The following is a 19,607-nucleotide window of genomic DNA, read 5'->3' as shown; positions in this document are numbered from 1 at the left end:
GTATTCAAGGACATATAAATATAATATATTTGGTATACTATAATCTTCTCATCAAAGGCAGAAATATGAAATAATAATTTAAAAAAAGATACATAAAAAAACCCGACTGGTTTTGAATGTTTGGTCCCTCCCTTGTTTCCGTAGTGCATTTGTTGTGGTTCTTTTGTATCCGGAAGAATATATGAAGCTAGCTCGTTTGCTAATTTAAATATAACTTCTTCCGCATATGTTAGAACACATGTTGTATGTTTAAATCTCTATATTTAGAAAGTACGCAATTGTAACTTGTATGTGTAGCTTTTTGCCGGCTTACTACTGCTTTATATGATGCTATAGCAAGCTAGCCTCCAGGAGCTAAGTCACAAAGTGCAGCATGAAACCCATGATACTGAGGTAAGGTGTTATGTGTTTCTACACCTATAGAATAACCATAAACTGATATTTGTTACTGTTTTAAAAGCAGGGGCATTTGTACCAATATTGCACAATTGAAGAACATACGTAGTTAACTAGTAATAAACATCCAGTGGTCAGTCCATGTGTGCACCTGCTGAAACTAGTGTATGATATGCAAAGAAAACAGGACTATTACATTATTCTTTCATGTTTATCTTTTGTCAGAACTATTCCAAGAGTACTAGCTCATTCAACTTTATTTGATGTAGCTTTTGGCTAACTGTGTCTAGGGAACGGGGTGTATATATATATATATATATATATATATATATATATATATATATATATATATATACTGTAGAGCTGACATGCTTTGTTGATTAACTGATATAGGAAGTCAAAACACAGGAAATCTATTTTGATCATGTTTGAATGTTCAAACCAAAAAAACAATCCTCAGTTGTAAATACAAAACAGAATATGACATATAGAGTTGTCAGAAGTGCCTTTAGAGACATATGATGAGTATTTTTTTAACACTTATATTTTTTAGACCAAAAATGAATGGATTTGTTTTAGACAATTAAGCTCTTCACCCCATGCAGGCAGTGTCTTCTCCATGGACCTAGTGGATCATGCCTCTGATCCTGTTTGCCTTCGTGGTTCGGCTCAGGGATGGACTCCCCCTGTCGGCCTCCACAGACTTTGAACACTTCCGAGAGCTCCAGGAGAGGAAGCAGCAGCTCAGGACCATCAGCAGGACCCTGGCCCGATTCCCTGAGAGAGGGACCGTCAAGGGCCAGGAGCTCAACATATTGTAAGGATTCAGGAAACAAAGCGGCAGCAGACTGTCTGTAGATCAGGGGGGTCCAAACTTTTTTCACCGAGGGCCACATAAGGGCTGCGACGCTCACTAGAGGTATATCGCCTCATAAGTTCAGTTATAAGTTAGCTAAATCAATCAGATGTAGGTACATGATGCTTGTGAGTGTTGGCAGCTCATCCCTTAAAACAGAAACCTCAGATTGATTCTAATAAGGAGAAATAGGAAGGTTGTGTTTCAAGCTTGTTATGGAAGTAAGTAATTGGGCTTTTCAAGGTTCTTTATTTGTCATACGAACATAGCTACAGAGTAGTTATGTCGATGAAAATCTTAGGTCACAGGCTTCTCCAACAGTGCAACACAATAACACAGATAAACAGAAAAATATAGTGCAAGTAAATATTAAAAAGTAAATACAAAAAGAAAAATAGTTTTAAAAAAGTGAAATAGAGTCTATATGCAAGCTATTGGAATAATATATTAGATAAATAGATACGTAATTACTAAGTAGCAGATTGATGTTATGGATGTTGTTTCAGCAGTTCAGGTGTTTAACAGTCTTATTGCCTGTGCGATGAAACTGTCTCTGAGTCTGGTGGTTTTAGTCCGGATGCTGCGGTACCGCCTTCCACACGGCAGCAGACTGAACAGTTTGTGGCTGGGGTGATGGGGGTCTTTTATAATCCGGAGGGCTTTCTTCCTGAGCCGCTGGGAGTAAAGCCCGTGTCACACTGTCCCGAAATTGACACCCGATGGACACACGATAAAGGAAATGTTCAAATTTGGCTCTGATCGTAACAGCATCGGGCCATTCGTGAGGGCATCCGGAGGAGTTTCTCAGCAACTTCGTGAGCGGCAACTTCGTAAGGCACTCGTGAGGGCATCTTGTCAAATCGTGTCATCTTCTTGTTATCATCGGTGCCATCGGGCATTCGCCCTCACTCTGATCAGGGCGAATGCCCGATGGCACAGATGATAACAAGATGCCCTCAAGATGGTCTTACGAAGGCGCAAAATTGACACACGAATTCAACACGAAAATGAACCTTTTGCCACCGCTCACGAAGTTGCTGCCGGAGCCTAAGAAACTCCACCGGCGGTCATACGATGGCTGAAGATGCCCTCACGAACAGTGGTGTAGTGGGGATTTTTTCACTGGGTGGTTGGGGTGGGTGGACGGGGGGAGAGACACTATGAACTGACAATGTAATGTAAATGTTGCCTTCGTGGGTGGTTCGGAGCCATCTTCGTGCGAAATTCAAAATTCCATATTCGTGTGTCCATCGGGTGTCAATTTTGGGACAGTGTGACGCGGGCTTTAAGGTCCTCTATGGATGGCAGCTCCGTCCTGCTGATGTTCTGTGCAGTTTTCATCACTTTAACTAAGATGTGATAATGTTTCCAACTTGAATTGACTGCATTTATTTGAAAAGTGGTTTCATTGACACACCAATACTACTGTGTGATATGTTTACATTCATATTTAAGAAGTACAATATAAGCCGAGCACAAGTTTCATTTGTGGGCCGTACTCCATTATACTTTTTGAATTGGCCGTAGTTTGGACACCCCTGCTGCTGTAGAGGTTCAGGGTGTATCTGATTTGTTGACGCTAAAAACGGAGAGAATGTTTGATCACAGGGGCGTCGGTGTCCCGCTGTGCCCGGCTGTTTGTTTACTAAACACCTTTCTGCTCTCACCTGTTCAGCTTCATCTCTTCAGAGGGAGTGTCCTACATGACGGTGTGTCACTGCAGCCTCCCTGTGGCTAAGGCCTTCTGCTTCCTGGAAGACCTGCGCTGGGAGTTCACAACATGCTTCAATAGCACTGCTGTTTCCCTGGCAGACAGGCCATATCCATTTTTGGAATTTGGTGAGTTTGAGGAGAAATCTGTTGATCATTTGGGGAATCACAAACAAAGCTCCTGTGTTGAGGTGTTTTAGAAAGCCACATCTCTTTGATAAGTGCTGGTCTGGCTTTAGGAATTATGTAGAAAACATCCAACAACCGGGCTGAAGAAGTGCTATGACAAATACTCATGCATTTGCTGAGGCAAGTAGTTGAATCTTTCTTTCTCCTTTTTTGACGATTACTGGTAGAGGTGGGCGGGTCTGAGGGGGTTTCTGTTTCTGTCTTATTGTGTCAATGTGTTTTTTGGTTTATGGTTTTCATTGCTATTACTGTAATGGTCTTTTTATGTTATTATCATTATTGTTTTTTTTTATATATATAGCACCTGCATTTCTCCTGTTATTGTGTTATGTGTGGGAAAAACCAATTAAATAAGAGATATTTTAAACTATGATATAAAAACTAATATGTTACAGACAGCACCATTCAGAAGCTCAAGCAGCAGTACAACCAGAGCGGGGGTCCGGCGCTGGAGGTGACGTTGGCAGAGGTCCAGGGGGATCTGATCATCCATCCACCGCAAGAAATTAACCTGGAGGAAGTGGACCTCACCAACGGCACTGCTAATGGACACATGGAGCAAGGCCCTGCATCAGGTAAGACTGACTTATACAACGTAGCATCCATGTTGTTTTGTCATGTTAACAGTATTTATGGGGGCTTCTCTTTCAGGTCAGAATGTTAGACTGGAACCAGTGACGGCGCCAGGCATCCTCTCTCTGGTTCTTAATATCGTGTGTGCATCGTTGAACATAATCCGTGGTGTTCACCTCATAGAGTACACATTTCAGGTATTGTAAAAACTTCAAAGTGTGGCATGCTTGTGCTTCATACATTATATTTTATGTGTTTGAATTATGCATTTACAAAGTGTTGTTTAAGAGAAACAATGCTGCATGGTGTCTTTCTCACTCACTCACTGTAACAAACCCATGTTCAGCTGGGGACTGTGTTTAAAAAAGTTCTTGAATAAGCCTACAATAATTCCAAGAGTGACAAGTTTGCATTTTTACACAGACCTCATTATTATCAAACGAATGCTTTCACAGCAAAATGCTAATACGCAGCGGCTGTGAAAGCATTAGTTTGATAATAATGAGGTCTGTGTAAAAATGCAAACTTGTCACTCTCGTGTGAATAAGCTCTAATCTGAAATAAATGTGCTTTACTTCAAATGATGTCAAATCATCAGTTTGTGTCATTGTATGCTCTCTCCGCACACAGGATGATTATGAAGGCATCTGGAACGTTGTGGCGTTTCTGCTGGCGTTTGTCTGTTGTGTGTGTCAGGTAAATATAGTTCAGTTTGATATGGTCACCTGTGTCTTTCTGACACTGTTGGGAAAATACTGAATGTCCTCTTCCAATATCAGAGTCCACATGATATCACAGGTATCCCAACTGTAGCTGTGAACATGACAGGATGTGTGATTACCTAGAAGAGCATCAGGACTGTTTGAGGCATATGATAGCTATGTGATTAACATGATGATTCAGCCTCTATGGAGAGAGACATATGACAAGCATGCTCATTTCTGACGTGGAGCTAATCTGAAGTAAACATTGAATACTGCTTTCTATTCCTCCATCTTGTGACTGTGTAACTCCCTCTCTTGGATATCAGCATGTGAAGGACACTGTTCAGGAACTAGTTGATGCTCTGTATGTGATGACTCCTTCCATTCTGGAGAGGATCACAGATACATGGATCCTGAGATTCAAGATCAAGCCGGGGACCAGGGATTATTAACATTTTTAAGTATTCAGAAAAAGTGAGAATTTTGTGATTTTTAGAAAGTGAGAATTTTGAGAAAAAGAGAGAATTTTTAGAAAGTGAGAATTTTGAGATTTTTAGAAAAAGTGAGAATTTTTGGAAAGTGATAATTTTGAGATTTTGAGAGAAAGTGATAATTTTGAGATTTTTAGAAAAAAGTGAGAATTTTTAGATTTTTAGAAAAAGTGATAATTTTTAGATTTTTAGAAAAAAGTGATAATTTTTAGATTTTTAGAAAAAGTGATAATTTTGAGATTTTTAGAAAAAAGTGATAATTTTTAGATTTTTAGAAAAAGTGATAATTTTTAGATTTTTAGAAAAAGTCAGAATTTTGAGAGAAAGTCAGAATTTTGAGAAAAAGTTGAGAAAAGCCAACATTTTTAGAAACAACCCAGTATTTTGTACATGACAACCGGTATTCCTCCATCTTGTGACTGTGGAACTCCCTCTCTTGGATATCAGCATGTGAAGGACACTGTTCAGGAACTAGCTGATGCTCTGTATGTGATGACTCCTTCCATTCTGGAGAGGATCACAGATACATGGATCCTGAGATTCAAGATCAAGCCGGGGACCAGTGATATGTTTCTAACAGACACCATGTGACCTCTCTGTGTTCGCAGTGCCACCTCTACCTGTTCCACTCCTCTCTGAAGAAACACAAGTCCTTCGCTCTGCTGAGTGTGATCGTCCTATGCAACCTCTACCTGCTCGGCCTGAGGAACCCGTGGCAGCTGCTCTTCCACATCTCAGTGGCCTGCATCTCCACCCTCCTCATCCTCCGCCGCAAACTCATAGACAGAAGCAATGACTGTGGGGTCTGAGGATGAGAGGACCTTTGACTACGTTGCAGCGCGCACAGCTTGAGGTATGAAGAGGGGCTTTTATCGTAAAATCATTCGTGTCGTGTCATAACGGACAATTATAACTACAAGTTGGTTTTTTCTTGTATACATTATGTACTTGCACTTTGTGTACATTTGTTTTCAAGAGAATGAAAGTGACTATTTCTGGAACTTTAAAATGATCTGCAAAAGCTTGGAGGTTTTAGAAAACAAAATGTTTGTGCCATCCTGTTCCAAAAACGTTTTTTAGGAAAGTTGTTTGTGTCAGAATTGCTGACCAAAGTTTTTCATGAAGATACAATCCAGTCCTACTTGCTATTTTTAAGCATTTCAGCTCTCGTACTGCTCAGTATTATTTCTGCTTTACAGGCTTTGATTATCTCTGTGTAATCAGTTTACATCGCTGAGTGACAGTTGGTGATTGTAACACATGTTAGTTAGTAGTGATATATCTGCTTTGGTAATGGTGGGTTTCATTTGAGGTCAGAAACAGTCGGGTAACGCGGACAATGCAGCTTTTTTTAAATGTATTTTGCATTATTTAATCATTAGGCTTCAGTAAAACCCTAATGCAGAGGTGTAATTATTAATCTGGGGGTTGTTTCGCTCCTTATTGTATGAAAAATATTGTTTGATTTTGTTTGATTGTGTTGTGTTATACACCGGCAAGTGCTCAGCTAGTCATTGCAAAGGATCAAATGTAAGGGCTCCGCTATTTAATGACTCCATTCAATACTGAGGGAATATAAGTGTTATATTCATTCTGTTTAAGGCATGTTATATTAAGTGATATTAAGAGACATTTATCACATCAACTACATTTTTGTACGATCAAAGCAGATTCTTTTTTCTACTGATATCGCCATTTTTAAATTGTAAAAACTGCGGGTATAAATATGAAGGCACTGATTTTATGGGTCAAATTGTTTTTAAATTAGTTGGAGTTTATTTATTTGGACTGCACTATTAGGCTAAGATTTGTTTTGCGTTGGTTACGGCGATTATTCTTGAATGTGCTGCATATCGGGTTCAGCTTTTTATATCCTGATTTATGTTTACTGTATGTAGCTCTCAGATTCCTATAAACATATCAAATCACATTTTATAATCGATGTTTGAATATAGAACAGTAGTGCTGCTAAACTAATAGGAAATGTCTAATTTTACTTAATTATTTTTAATGTTTTGGGTATTTAGCTTCTTAGATATTCATTTATTTAACAGATGCACTAATGTCTGTTAAGCGTGGGAATTCATTTCTTAGTTTATTGTGTTTTGACAAACGAGTACCGTTGTGGCATTGTGTAATTATTTTACAAAGAAAGTTGGAGGGAATTTTAATCCAAAGTCCTTCACAATGTAGAAATTGTTTAGATAAAGTTACTTTTAGTTAGTACAAAGAGTGAGGAGCCTTTTAATAAAAAACTCAATTTGTTCCTAAAAAAATGTTTTACTAATTTGTGAGAATTACACTGGCTTTGAGGAGTAAACTGTCAGGGGTGTCAAACTCAAGGACCGGGGGCCAAATCCGACCCGCGACTTCATTTTATGTGGCCCGCAAGAACTTGCAAAGAATATAACACGTTTATTATACCGTACGGTTACATGCCACTTTACAGAAGCAGGTTGCCCATAAACTACATGTCCCACAATGCATCTCATTTTGTGACATACCACTGAAGAGACTTGCAATTATTTGCCCTCGATTTCTGCTTTCAGACGTAGTTAATTATGAAGTTATTACCCTATCTGATAATGTAATATAATACATTATTTATATATATATTATATATTTATATATGTATATTTATATAGTTACAACCGGCCCTTTGAGTGCAACCATGATGCTGATGTGGCCCGCGATGAAATTGAGTTTGACCCCCCTGCTCTAAATGGTCTTTTACTGGCTCAATTTCAGATAAAAAGTACCATTTTTTTATATTTTCTGTGCAGATAATTAGTGAATCTGTAATATCTTTCATAAAAAAAGAGTGTTTTACTGAACCACCATTTGTACTGTTGAAAACAAGTCGTTTGACACGTAAATTGTAAAATAATGAGGGAGATATTTGAACATTTGAAATGGAAATGAAGGATAATTGAGTAGATTATGAAGGTAAATAACATACAGTAGAAATGCAGAACAGAAAAATGTGGAAGCCTTCTCTTAATATTTTGTTCTAAAAGTCTTAAGTGTGATCAGAATACAGGAAACGGTTTTAAATTGAATGAGGTATGTTTAACGGGACAATTTCTTAATCTTGTTCAATTACAAAGCAGTCAGCTGAATGCTCTGTATCTAATTAGACTCTAATGAGATTGATATTGTTTATTTTGTGGCTGCAACCTGTTGGGAATAATGGGAAGTAATTTAATTAAAGGTAACTGCCAAATACACTGGTGATGACAGGGCTTTCTTTTTTCCTGCTGTGGTAAAACGGACATTTCATTAATAAACAGTGTCTTTTTTCCCATTTGTCGGTCTTTGATTTGTGTTTCCAATGATGAGAAAATGATTATTCATTATGAGGCTCATTTTACCTTTAAAAGTACAAGTATATTCTACATCCAGATAAGAAAAGCTGTTAATTCACAGTCAAACTTGGAGCAAACGATATACAGTACATGTGTTTTTTTCAATATTTCACTAGATGGAGCCCTTTCACAGTTTAATCCCCATTTGAGTCAGAAGAGATTTTCATATGGTCCGTTATATTGTATTAGTAGATGACATTTATCCAGAGATGTGAAAAGTACACACATCCTTTACTCAAGTAGAAGTACAGATACTCTTGTTTAGAAATACTCTGGTGAAAGTAGAAGTACTGACTAAACTTCTTTACTCAAGTCAAAGTAAAGAGGCTTTGAAATGTACTTCAGTAAAAAGTACCCATAACTAGCAGCTGTTTTAAAGAGTACCTGACCTCCCTTTATATTAATAGAACAATAATGTCATTGTTAGCTAATGAATGTTTCCATGGTGACCAACGGCAACATGACAACGTTTCCATTGGTCCCTCTTCTTTAGAGAAGACCAGGAAATGATGGATACACGGATCGTGTTCAAATCAATAGGCACGCAATGACTCTAAATAATAATGATCACGCCACCAAACACACATTCAGACTAAAGGAACCAGCCTGTTTGGAAAATGAGAGAAGTAGAAAGTACAGGTATTTGAGTTCAACATGTAAGAAGTAGAAAGTACAGGTATTTGTGTTCAACATGTAAGAAGTAGAAAGTACAGGTATTTGAGTTCAACATGTAAGAAGTAGAAAGTACAGGTATTTGAGTTCAACATGTAAGAAGTAGAAAGTACAGGTATTTGTGTTCAACATGTAAGAAGTAGAAAGTACAGGTATTTGAGTTCAACATGTAAGAAGTAGAAAGTACAGGTATTTGTGTTCAACATGTAAGAAGTAGAAAGTACAGGTATTTGTGTTCAACATGTAAGAAGTAGAAAGTACAGGTATTTGGGTTCAACATGTAAGAAGTAGAAAGTACAGGTATTTGAGTTCAACATGTAAGAAGTAGAAAGTACAGGTATTTGGGTTCAACATGTAAGAAGTAGAAAGTACAGGTATTTGGGTTCAACATGTAAGAAGTAGAAAGTACAGGTATTTGAGTTCAACATGTAAGAAGTAGAAAGTACAGGTATTGGTGTTCAATATGTAAGAAGTAGAAAGTACAGGTATTTGAGTTCAACATGTAAGAAGTAGAAAGTACAGGTATTTGAGTTCAACATGTAAGAAGTAGAAAGTACAGGTATTTGAGTTCAACATGTAAGAAGTAGAAAGTACAGGTATTTGTGTTCAACATGTAAGAAGTAGAAAGTACAGGTATTTGAGTTCAACATGTAAGAAGTAGAAAGTACAGGTATTTGAGTTCAACATGTAAGAAGTAGAAAGTACAGGTATTTGTGTTCAAAATGTAAGAAGTAGAAAGTACAGGTATTTGAGTTCAACATGTAAGAAGTAGAAAGTACAGGTATTTGTGTTCAACATGTAAGAAGTAGAAAGTACAGGTATTTGTGTTCAACATGTAAGAAGTAGAAAGTACAGGTATTTGTGTTCAACATGTGAGAAGTAAAAGTAAAAAGTCGTCAGAAAAATAAGTAGTGGAGTAAAGTACTGATACCAGAAAATGTACTTAAGTAGAAGAAGTATTTATATCTCCACTACTTCCCACCTCTGCATTTATCTATATACGTTTTCCTAAAGCCTTATCCTATAGTAATAGAAATGTACATTAGTGTAAAAGCCAAACACATCTTTTGGTATAAAGTGTTCTGAACTGTAGCTCTACAGTTGTCATTATTTCCATTTGAGAAAGAATCCAGTTTACAGTAAAGTTCAAAAAGGTGGGAATATATAATGCTTGGAAGATCTTTTCGTAGATTACGCATTTAAGCATTTGTGGAAATAATCGTTCTGTTCTTTTGAGATCTGGCGACCCTGATTCTGACCTATGTACTTTTGGTCAAATGTAAACAGCTGGAAAAGTCAAATGAAGTACAAAATGTTTAAACTGAATCAACTAAGGATTAAAGTCCAGACAAATATCTGTGCCCTCATTTGACTAGAGTTTTTACTCAATGACAGATCGAGTTGCACTTAGGTTTACTTTAAGAATACTGCTCGGTTTTTCATCAGATAAACAGTTTATGTGTCCTGCAAACACTGTTAGAGAAGTCTTTGGATAATTGATTGCAAACTTTCTCAAATAGAAAAGAGAAAGTGTATTTCTAGTGCCTTTTTAGGGTAAAGACAGAGATTACCCCCTCTAATCAATAAGGTAGGTCTTACTTTACGCAGAGATACCCATTTACCATTCACAACCTTTGACCTTAAACTACTGTATCCCTCATGGCCCATAACATCACAAATAAGCTTTGTTCAATTTCTAGAGAGGCCCATAAAACCTTCCCATAAATATCTGAGTCATAGTCTCTATTGGCGTTTTTATTTTACAGACTTTGACTCAGCGGTGTCATTAGCTGTAAAGCATGCAGAGGGCTTGTCAGCATTTTCATGAATATTAAACAAGGATATGTGAGGTTACAACCTGGAAACTCATTGAACATGTCCCCTAGAGCTCTTAGAGCCATTATATATCCACAGAGACATCATTCCTGCAATTCATCTGAATTAAATGATCAGTCCAGTCTTCATCTGCTGGGATGAACCTATCTTATCCTAATTGGCAGAAGCTCCTTGTGTTGAGAAATAGTTATGGGTGGTCCAGCTGAAATGTTTATGGCTAACATTTCTCTCGCTCAAAGACGAGTGCCTTAAATGATTAAGTCCAGAGTTTTCATAATGTAGGAGAATTATAATGTTTATTTTTAACAATAAAATGTGATGGTTTTTCCCCACAGGCTAAACACGTTTTTCATGTCTGTGCTATTTATTGTCATTGACAGAACGTTTTATATAGATAGCTATCAAAATAAACGAAATAAGCTATGGAAAAATAGGTTAATATTGGTAATGACATGGCTAACTAGCATGTAAATAAAACAGTAAGAATAAGTAAGTAAGGTAAAATTATGGAGCAGCTAGCTAAAAGTAATGGTTAACAGTTAGCAAGTTAGCTAGTTAGCTTAGCCTGCTGTTTTTACTTTGACTAGCTAGCTAACTGATTAAACTAGATAGATAGCTGGAAAAACTGTAAATACAAGAAAACATAAATAACAAATATATAGAGTAATAGATAAACAGTTATCTTAAAGTAATGGATGAATGATAAAATATTAAGCAGGTAGATTAGTTACAGTAAATGGTCAATTGGCAGTTAGTATAGCTAGCTAAAACGGTTAGCTAAAAGTCATGGATAAATGGTTGAAATAGCTATCAGCAGCGTAATGTATAAATTATGGACAGCCCAAAAGGTGAAAAATACATATATTGTAATATCAAATTTATCCAATTCATAATTTAAAATAACGACCATATTATTTAAAATGTCATGCCTCTTCCCTGATATTTTAATAGTAGCAGGAAGTATTTTGGAAGCTCCAAGACTGTATGAAATTACCTTGTGCCGTGGAAGAATGTGAGTCACTCTGGCAACCACCGTTTTTTTTATCAAGGCTATTTAATCTTTGCCCCAGGTCCAGTGCCCATGCCACATGCCGGCGGCCACTCAAGCTTTTTCCGTACATTTCAAATATTATTCATTTCTCAGGGCCATGACTTAGTCTCTCTGTGGAGGTCTCCAATATCAGAGATATAAGAATTATGCCCATTATAGTTCTCTGTCTTCAACAGCAGTGGGTATATTTTGAACCCTTTTACATTAAGAATGGTTTATTATAGCAAAAATATCTACCTTTTTGCATTTATTGGATTCCCATAGTGTGCTTTCGTAGCTGATGCGGAAAAAATTGCTTTAACATTCACACTATGTTCCATCTGTCATGTGTTGATTCCAGGTCTGTTACTTAGGATGTCCCTTATGCGTATTAGGATGCTCAACAGTCCATAAACCCACAGTCTTTGATGTTCCCTGCTCACTGGATCGACTCAACAATTATTGTAATCACAAGACAGAGACAAATCCAATCATTAACTTTACTCCACTACTCCATTCTCGCCAGTACAAAGTTATTGTCTGCCTTGAAGTGGATTTTCTGACACTTCATTAATTGATCCAAAGAGCTTTAGTTAACTTGATAGATCTGTGGTTCTAGAAAATAAAGTATTTGTTTTTGCTTCAGTCAATCAATGCTTAAAATCTGTTATCATTCAAAACTTAGGCTACTTATAATTTCGTATTTGTTAAGTATCTGAAGGATATTCACAGAGTATCCCATGTGTGTATAATACAAAGGCCTACCCCAGGACTTCACAATAACATTACTTCACCCAGACATGACGGCATGCTTTAAATACTACATTAATCATGTCAAAAGCGATATGAAGCATCCTGTCATTGTTTAAATGTGTGAAACAACTTCCCAAGCTTTTTGACACCTCGGATAAACATGAATCAAGGAGCCCACTTCTAAAAAGTTTCCACTACATTGTGTGTTGGCAGTGACAGAAGTGAAGGGGAAAATAACTTCTGTTGTATTCATTAATGATTAGTTTGTCTTCTTTGTTCGGATGGCGGCAGCAGATCAAGCGACAACAAATGGAAAACATTTCTTTATAGATATGTAATGTTGAACTCGTTAGCAAACAGTGGCTTATTAACACATCCAGCAGACGGAGCAGCGTTAGCTTTCACTCTGAGTTGTGTTAATGTCCTCCTGATGAATATATGTCCAATATTTGCATTCTTTTAGCTATGTTTTTGGTGGTATAATTACTTAAAGAAGACATATATTGCATATTTGTATTTCGTGCCTCTACTGTGATATGTTTCCATGATTTAGTGTTCAAAAAGTGCTTTATTTTTCTCATACATTCATTCGTTAATTTAACCATCCCCGACTTGTTGAGTTTTGTGGTTCAGAAGAGATGGTCAAACTTTAACTTTAACTTTAACCAGTTTGCAGTTTTACCACATTGTGCCGTATTCAATGAGGGACCATTAGATCTAGAGCTGTCCATATTGTTCTTTTATCCTCCAGAGACCCAACCAGTCATTTTCGTCCTGTGTGGAGCACATTGGGTTTTGGTCCATTCATTTGAGGTTATACATTGTTATGGAAATCTTAGACCTAGTCAATACTGTGGAGATATACAATTAGAATGATCAATCAATAAACTGGTGAAACAAACAGAGTTGTCTTTCTGGATCTTTATTCGAGGCGCCTCGAAGGCACAAGTCTCACAGAGTACAGGGTAGTCTGCAGGAGTGTAGCAAAGCTTATATACAAGATAGGGCGGGCAGACAGAGTTTTTGTGTAGCTAGGCGGAACGCCTCAGAAATCTGCTTTCACACGGATGTCTCATATTGTTATTAGACACCTGTGTCCTTGAGCTGTAGAAAGTATAATGGTTATCAGAATATGGAAGTTCAAACTTTGTGTGAAGAAGAGTAGTTTCAACATAGTCTGCCAAATAAGCTCTGTGGCCTTGAAGCGCTTAAGAATAATAACCCTCATTAGAGTATGCACAGAAAACAGCATGGAAATGGTACAGTAGTGTTAGAAAATGCTTTTAGAAGCATTTGGTTTTAACATATAAGGTAAAATAAGAATGATGCCTTATGTGGGGGTGTGGCTTTGAAAAAGATCATTTCATTGTATTTCAACATGGCGTCCATCAACACAAGCACTATTTATTGAAAGAGAAATGGTAAGTTTGTCATTTTGTAATTACCAGTGTTGTGAGTTCAATATTTTTAATTAATTATAGTAAGGGAACATCTTAGGAGTTAGTGTAGTGAGTTTCAGAGCAGTGTAATACTTATTTGACCTAAAACTAAATGTTTTTGTGAATGTCCTCAGAGGAGGACATGGGGATTTGCTAACTTTTTATTTCCCCCATTTTACACAACACAAAGGAGTCCACTATGGGCCAGGGTTCTGTAGGGTTCATGGCAGACGGATGCAGTGGGAAAACACACATCAAGTGCCTCAAGTGTCAGATGTATCTCTGCATTTCAAAAAAGGATGGAGTACTACAAATGAGGGCTCAGTATTTGTTGCATTGAGTTGGTGTGCTCTAATGTTGTCTAAATGTACTTGGCTTCGCTAACACCCAGGTTTTTGTTAGTCATTATGTTTATACCACCCTAAAGACTTGTGTGACCAAAAAAAAAAAGGACATTTGAAACCTTTTTCTTTCTGGGTCTCGTAGGCTACCAGCTGGCATTCTAAAGCGAGATATTTTCCTAAACTTTCAATTCTGTTATTATCCAACAAAGCCGCATCTCTCTTTAAGCTTTCGCATTGAAGAGAAGAGCCTTTACACTCATTCTTTCATGAAATCATTGATAAACAGCGAGGCTTATCCTCCAGCTTTTCCTCTGATGTTCAAAAGCATGACTCCTGGCTTCTGATCGGATCAGACGGCTTCGCTTTAAATCAGAGTCGCGGAAAGCAGCCTCTTAGCCGTTTGGACACTCGCCTCTCCAAACTTTGCTTTATTTGCAACATGAATATTTAAACGGTGACATGAATATTAAAAGACGCTTAAAGGCAGGACACCTGTCGCACATTTTAAGTGTCACTGGGAATCTGAAAATAACATCATCCATCTTCTCTCTCGTCTGCAGCCCACTGCCTGTTTAATGAGAGCAAGACACTATAACAGGTATTAAGCGTTTACAAAAATAAGCACATCTATTTGACGAGCAATGAAACGACCCTAATAATCCCTCTATTCACAACAATTACAGTTCAATTATAGTTAATCGTATTATATGCATACTCATTTCCACTTCATGGTCAGAGCTAATGACACATCAGGCCCGAGAGCGGCTGATGTGTTAAACCAAGTATGGCTCGGTGTGTTTGTTAATCTTTTTACGGCACACAGCCTTTTTCCTTGGTTGAATTCGCTCTTCTTCGCCGAGCTGCTGAGCACAGCGAGAGGCCTCGAGAGAACCAATAAACCTGAGGGACAACACACGGATTAACTCAAATAGCTGCGGTTTCATTACGCCAAAGCAAACTCAGCGGGGCCAGTTAGACCCCTCAAATATTGTAACTGAACCAACAATGGCGGGAACTGGAGCGAGAGGTGCTTTGATTTCTGACTTCAGATCCCATTGGAAGAGATACTGAGATTTTATTGAAAGGAGTAATGCCTGGTTTGTACATTTAGAGGTGGGTTTAGTAATTATTTTTGTTTTAAAGGCACTGTTACCTGTTCCTCTCTCTACAAGCTGGAGATAGTGTTTCATACCTTCTCTTAATAACACATTTTCTTCCTAATTAATGACAGGTGTTGCTACCTGATTATATTCAAGCTGTAAAATGTGAATATTGGTAATGAAAAAGACCTTTAACATATTTTGTAATACTTTAACTATAGGTGTTTCGTCTGAAGCTTTAAGAGTCGCTATTATTCTTTTCGGGGTAGTGTGCTAGATGAGGTTTTTGTGCCTTTAAAGAGGTGCTGCAGCACAGGCAGGATGAGACAAATAAAGACCTATTAGAACATTAAAGGTCCCATGTCATGGCCATTTCTACTGATCATAATTCCATTGTTGAGGTCTACTAAAATAGATTTATACTGTGCAATTAACCAAACTCACATTGGTTTCTCATACTGCATCTCTGTATATTATGTGTATTCACTCTCTGTCCTACACGGCTTGTTGGAGCTCCTGCCCCCCCCCCCCCCTCCCTGTGAGCCCAGTGGCCGTCTGCGAGACACAGCGAAACCCAGCCCGAAACACACACACACCCGCAGTCTGGCTGGGAGTTTGTGTGTGTGCCCAGGCTGAGTTCCGCGGTGTCTCGCAGACCCCACACCGGTGAGCCAGCTCCTCTCGCAGCAGAGGACGTCCGCGGATTGGACGTTACGTTACGTCACCATACTCGAAATACATCACTATATCCAAGAAGTAAACAATGGAAAAAGAGAAATGTCCAACGAGGCGTTCTGGGGCAGCACAGACAGGTCTTCTCTGTGTTAGAGTTTTACTCGCTACAGGGTGTACTTTGAGGGTTTTGACTCTGCACACCGTTTAGATGCAGAAAAACCTTCATAACACAAAGGGGACGGGTAAGAACCAGAAAAGCATGACATGGGACCTTTAAAGCATGGAGACATGTCATAGTAGAGGCTCAAAATGAAATGATGAAACATAATAGGGTCTCTTTAAGTAAGCATCTCTGTAGATAAAACTTTAAATGATGCCCTTGTCAAGTAGCACACTTCATTTAAGCAACAATACGTCACATGTAGCAGTCAATAAGGACATTACGGATGTTCATGCAGCAGAAACAATTGACTTGATGGGATTTCATTTTGACAGCAAAATACAATGTGGAATTTGAAATGATCTCAATAAAAAAGTAATTATTTCACACAATGTCAATATTTTATGGCAAGTTTATCTTTCTGCCAAGACAGCCATCTTGACATTCACTGTACAACAAAAATAATGAATAATATTTAAAAAACAACAATTATTTTTAACTAAGAAAGAGCCTTTTGTGTTCACATTTGAAGCTTCACAATGGTATGCATTGCACCACTGTCACACGCAACACGTAACCAATCAAATACTAAATATACACAAGCTTGCATATTAACACGTCTATGTAACACATAATTCAACACTGCATTATTACTTTAAGTGAACATTTAAATGGTTGTTGTTTCAAAACCACTTGGTATTATTATCTCACTGATACAAAAACAACCATGCAAAGTCACCAAAACACTAAAAAGATAATATCTAGCAACACCTGACTGATTTAAAATCACTTTCTTTTCTATGTACATATATATGTATTCACCATATGAGAGGTACGTCGGCACACAATTACATTGACTGACAACAAGCACTAAACAATGTGGGATAATTTAAGGAAATAGTTTGACATTTTGATAAATATCACTCTCTCAGAGGACTATGAAGATTTCCAAACATGCAGTGTTACTCTTATCTTTTGTAACCAGCAAACAACACATCACGTCTGATCTTGTGGGCTGAAAAGCACAATGATGGCCTCGAGGTGACAGCACCAGTCATCCCTGTCACCTGGCTTTGCTTAGAAACAAAACTCTGCTGACATGTCGGACACACTCCTCCTCGGAGAACCAGACGGGTCAAAACAAAAGAGAATTCAAAATCAGCGAAGCACTGCTCAGACACTTCTCTGTACATGTCTGTTTTTAAGTGTAATGCAATTATTTAGCTGTTATACTAAGCATTTAGCCACAGACTGCTGCATACACAAGCAAGATCATTCCTGTGGACATTATCAAACAACAACTTATTGTAGCAACAATGCAAACGGTATGGCACGACGATGTAGAGTTATTCTTTACACTGTAGATTTGTGTGTACAATACTATTTATAACTGTAAACATTGAAAGGCTGATTTGCTTCAAGGCGTTTCCTCTCAGGAGCTGCTCACAGCCGGTGAAGATTGGCTTGAAAGTGTCACTTCAGAAACAATGAAACCAGGCACTCGTCAGCGATCGGCACATACAATCAAATAAAAACACATATCACAGTCAGAATCACACAACACAAGAGGGTGGGCTGTACTCATGGAAAGGAAATCAGTCTCTCATGAGAGTGATAGTGCAGAGAAGGGCATTTATACTCCAGACCCATCGCTGGGAATCAGCAGCACACTGGTCTGAAGTCAGTTCAGGATTTATGGAAAATGAGCTCCTACATGTCGTCATCCAAGTCCTTTTTTTGGTCACCTCTCACATTCAAACACATCTTCATAATGCATTTCTGGTGCTATTCTTTGCCTTTGATGTCACTCCACAATATAAATTATTAGATTTGCTGTTAAAAGAAAAACCTTCGCTCCTTTTCTTCTAACGTCTGTGTCTTCGCACCAGCCTTGTTCATTTGGAGCTGCAGGAATCCGCTAAGTGATTTTTAATCAGTGATAATTACTTCAGATTGCTGCTGGTGCAGTTCACATTAGGATTCCCTAACCTAACCCTGTTAAAATGTGACACATCACACAGGGAACTTGATAATGATTGACCAAATGATCCATAATGATATGACTCACCTATTCCCCTGGACAGTACATGTGCAATGGATCGTGAATGGTTCTCATCCAAGTGTGAAAAAGCTGTTTGTGAAGCTCATTTCTTTGTCACTTTTTTTTAAGAAGCATGGAGATTAAAATCTTCTTATCACTTTACTTTGTCCAAGTCACACTCAAGCAACACGTTAGCAGATGACCTAACTAGGGTGTTTCGTTGCGTCCTTTTCTGTCCTATATTTGGCACGAGAGTTTGTTGTAAAGCATGAATGTCTCTCTCACTTTTTGTGCGAGTCATATGCAAGACAGGTCGTCGTTGCAGGAGGAAGAAGTCCTCCGTGTTTTGGGGCTGCAGCGGGTCATCATGGTGATCTGGGTGCTGAAGTTGTTGCTGCTGCCGATGGACGGATGTTGGTATTTGGTGTCCGAGCCCATGTATCTCTGCAGGTGCCACCTCCTCCACTTCCTCTTGATCTCTGCTTGCACCTACAGTGGATATGAACAATATGACTTTAAAGGGGACATATTCTGCTGATGTTCAGGTGTATATCAGTATGTAGTGTCTCTACTTTAAAGAGTCCTCTCCTGCTGATGTTCAGGTGTATATCAGTATGTAGTGTCTCTACTTTAAAGAGTCCTCTCCTGCTGATGTTCAGGTGTATATCAGTATATAGTGTCTCTACTTTAAAGAGTCCTCTCCTGCTGATGTTCAGGTGTATATCAGTATGTAGTGTCTCTACTTTAAAGAGTCCTCTCCTGCTGATGTTCAGGTGTATATCAGTATATAGTGTCTCTACTTTAAAGAGTCCTCTCCTGCTGATGTTCAGGTGTATATCAGTATGTAGTGTCTCTACTTTAAAGAGTCCTCTCCTGCTGATGTTCAGGTGTATATCAGTATGTAGTGTCTCTATTTTAAAGAGTCCTCTCCTGCTGATGTTCAGGTGTATATCAGTATGTAGTGTTTCTATTTTAAAGAGTCCTCTCCTGCTGATGTTCAGGTGTATATCAGTATGTAGTGTCTCTACTTTAAAGAGTCCTCTCCTGCTGATGTTCAGGTGTATATCAGTATGTAGTGTCTCTATTTTAAAGAGTCCTCTCCTGCTGATGTTCAGGTGTATATCAGTATGTAGTGTCTATACTTTAAAGAGTCCTCTCCTGCTGATGTTCAGGTGTATATCAGTATGTAGTGTCTCTACTTTAAAGAGTCCTCTCCTGCTGATGTTCAGGTGTATATCAGTATGTAGTGTCTCTACTTTAAAGAGTCCTCTCC

General features: G+C 38.1%; 2 protein-coding genes across 3 annotated transcripts in view; one reads left to right on the top strand and one right to left on the bottom strand.

The window, feature by feature from the left end:
- The first annotated feature begins 106 nt into the window (after nucleotides 1-106).
- Nucleotides 107-8,225, top strand: sec22c (SEC22 homolog C, vesicle trafficking protein). Its single transcript, XM_079661364.1, has 7 exons — nucleotides 107-393; nucleotides 1,002-1,213; nucleotides 2,928-3,091; nucleotides 3,547-3,726; nucleotides 3,803-3,921; nucleotides 4,355-4,420; nucleotides 5,528-8,225. The coding sequence occupies exons 2-7, from the start codon at nucleotides 1,032-1,034 to the stop codon at nucleotides 5,726-5,728; spliced, it is 912 nt and encodes a 303-aa protein (XP_079517490.1). The 5' UTR covers nucleotides 107-393; nucleotides 1,002-1,031; the 3' UTR covers nucleotides 5,729-8,225.
- A 5,256-nt stretch (nucleotides 8,226-13,481) lies between these two features.
- The window catches only part of vipr1b (vasoactive intestinal peptide receptor 1b), a 48,360-nt gene continuing 42,234 nt past the window's right edge, over nucleotides 13,482-19,607 (bottom strand). For both annotated transcript variants that reach the window (XM_079661352.1, XM_079661353.1), the window contains one exon: nucleotides 13,482-18,823. In XM_079661352.1, coding sequence (XP_079517478.1) covers nucleotides 18,632-18,823 — 192 coding nt within the window. In that variant the 3' untranslated portion in view covers nucleotides 13,482-18,631. The remainder of the gene's footprint in view (nucleotides 18,824-19,607) is intronic.

The sequence above is a fragment of the Notothenia rossii genome, assembly GCF_949606895.1.
Source record: "Notothenia rossii genome assembly, chromosome: 12".
In the NCBI taxonomy this organism is placed as follows: Eukaryota; Metazoa; Chordata; class Actinopteri; order Perciformes; family Nototheniidae; genus Notothenia; species Notothenia rossii.
This window is presented reverse-complemented; position numbering and strand designations above follow the sequence as displayed.

Excerpts from the sequence above, each read along its gene's own strand:
- sec22c (XM_079661364.1), top strand. The coding sequence starts at position 1,032 with ATGCCTCTGATCCTGTTTGCCTTCGTGGTTCGGCTCAGGGATGGACTC. Across the intron at positions 3,092-3,546 it reads ATATCCATTTTTGGAATTTG|ACAGCACCATTCAGAAGCTC; the intron begins GTGAGTTTGAGG and ends AATATGTTACAG. Across the intron at positions 3,727-3,802 it reads GGAGCAAGGCCCTGCATCAG|GTCAGAATGTTAGACTGGAA; the intron begins GTAAGACTGACT and ends CTTCTCTTTCAG.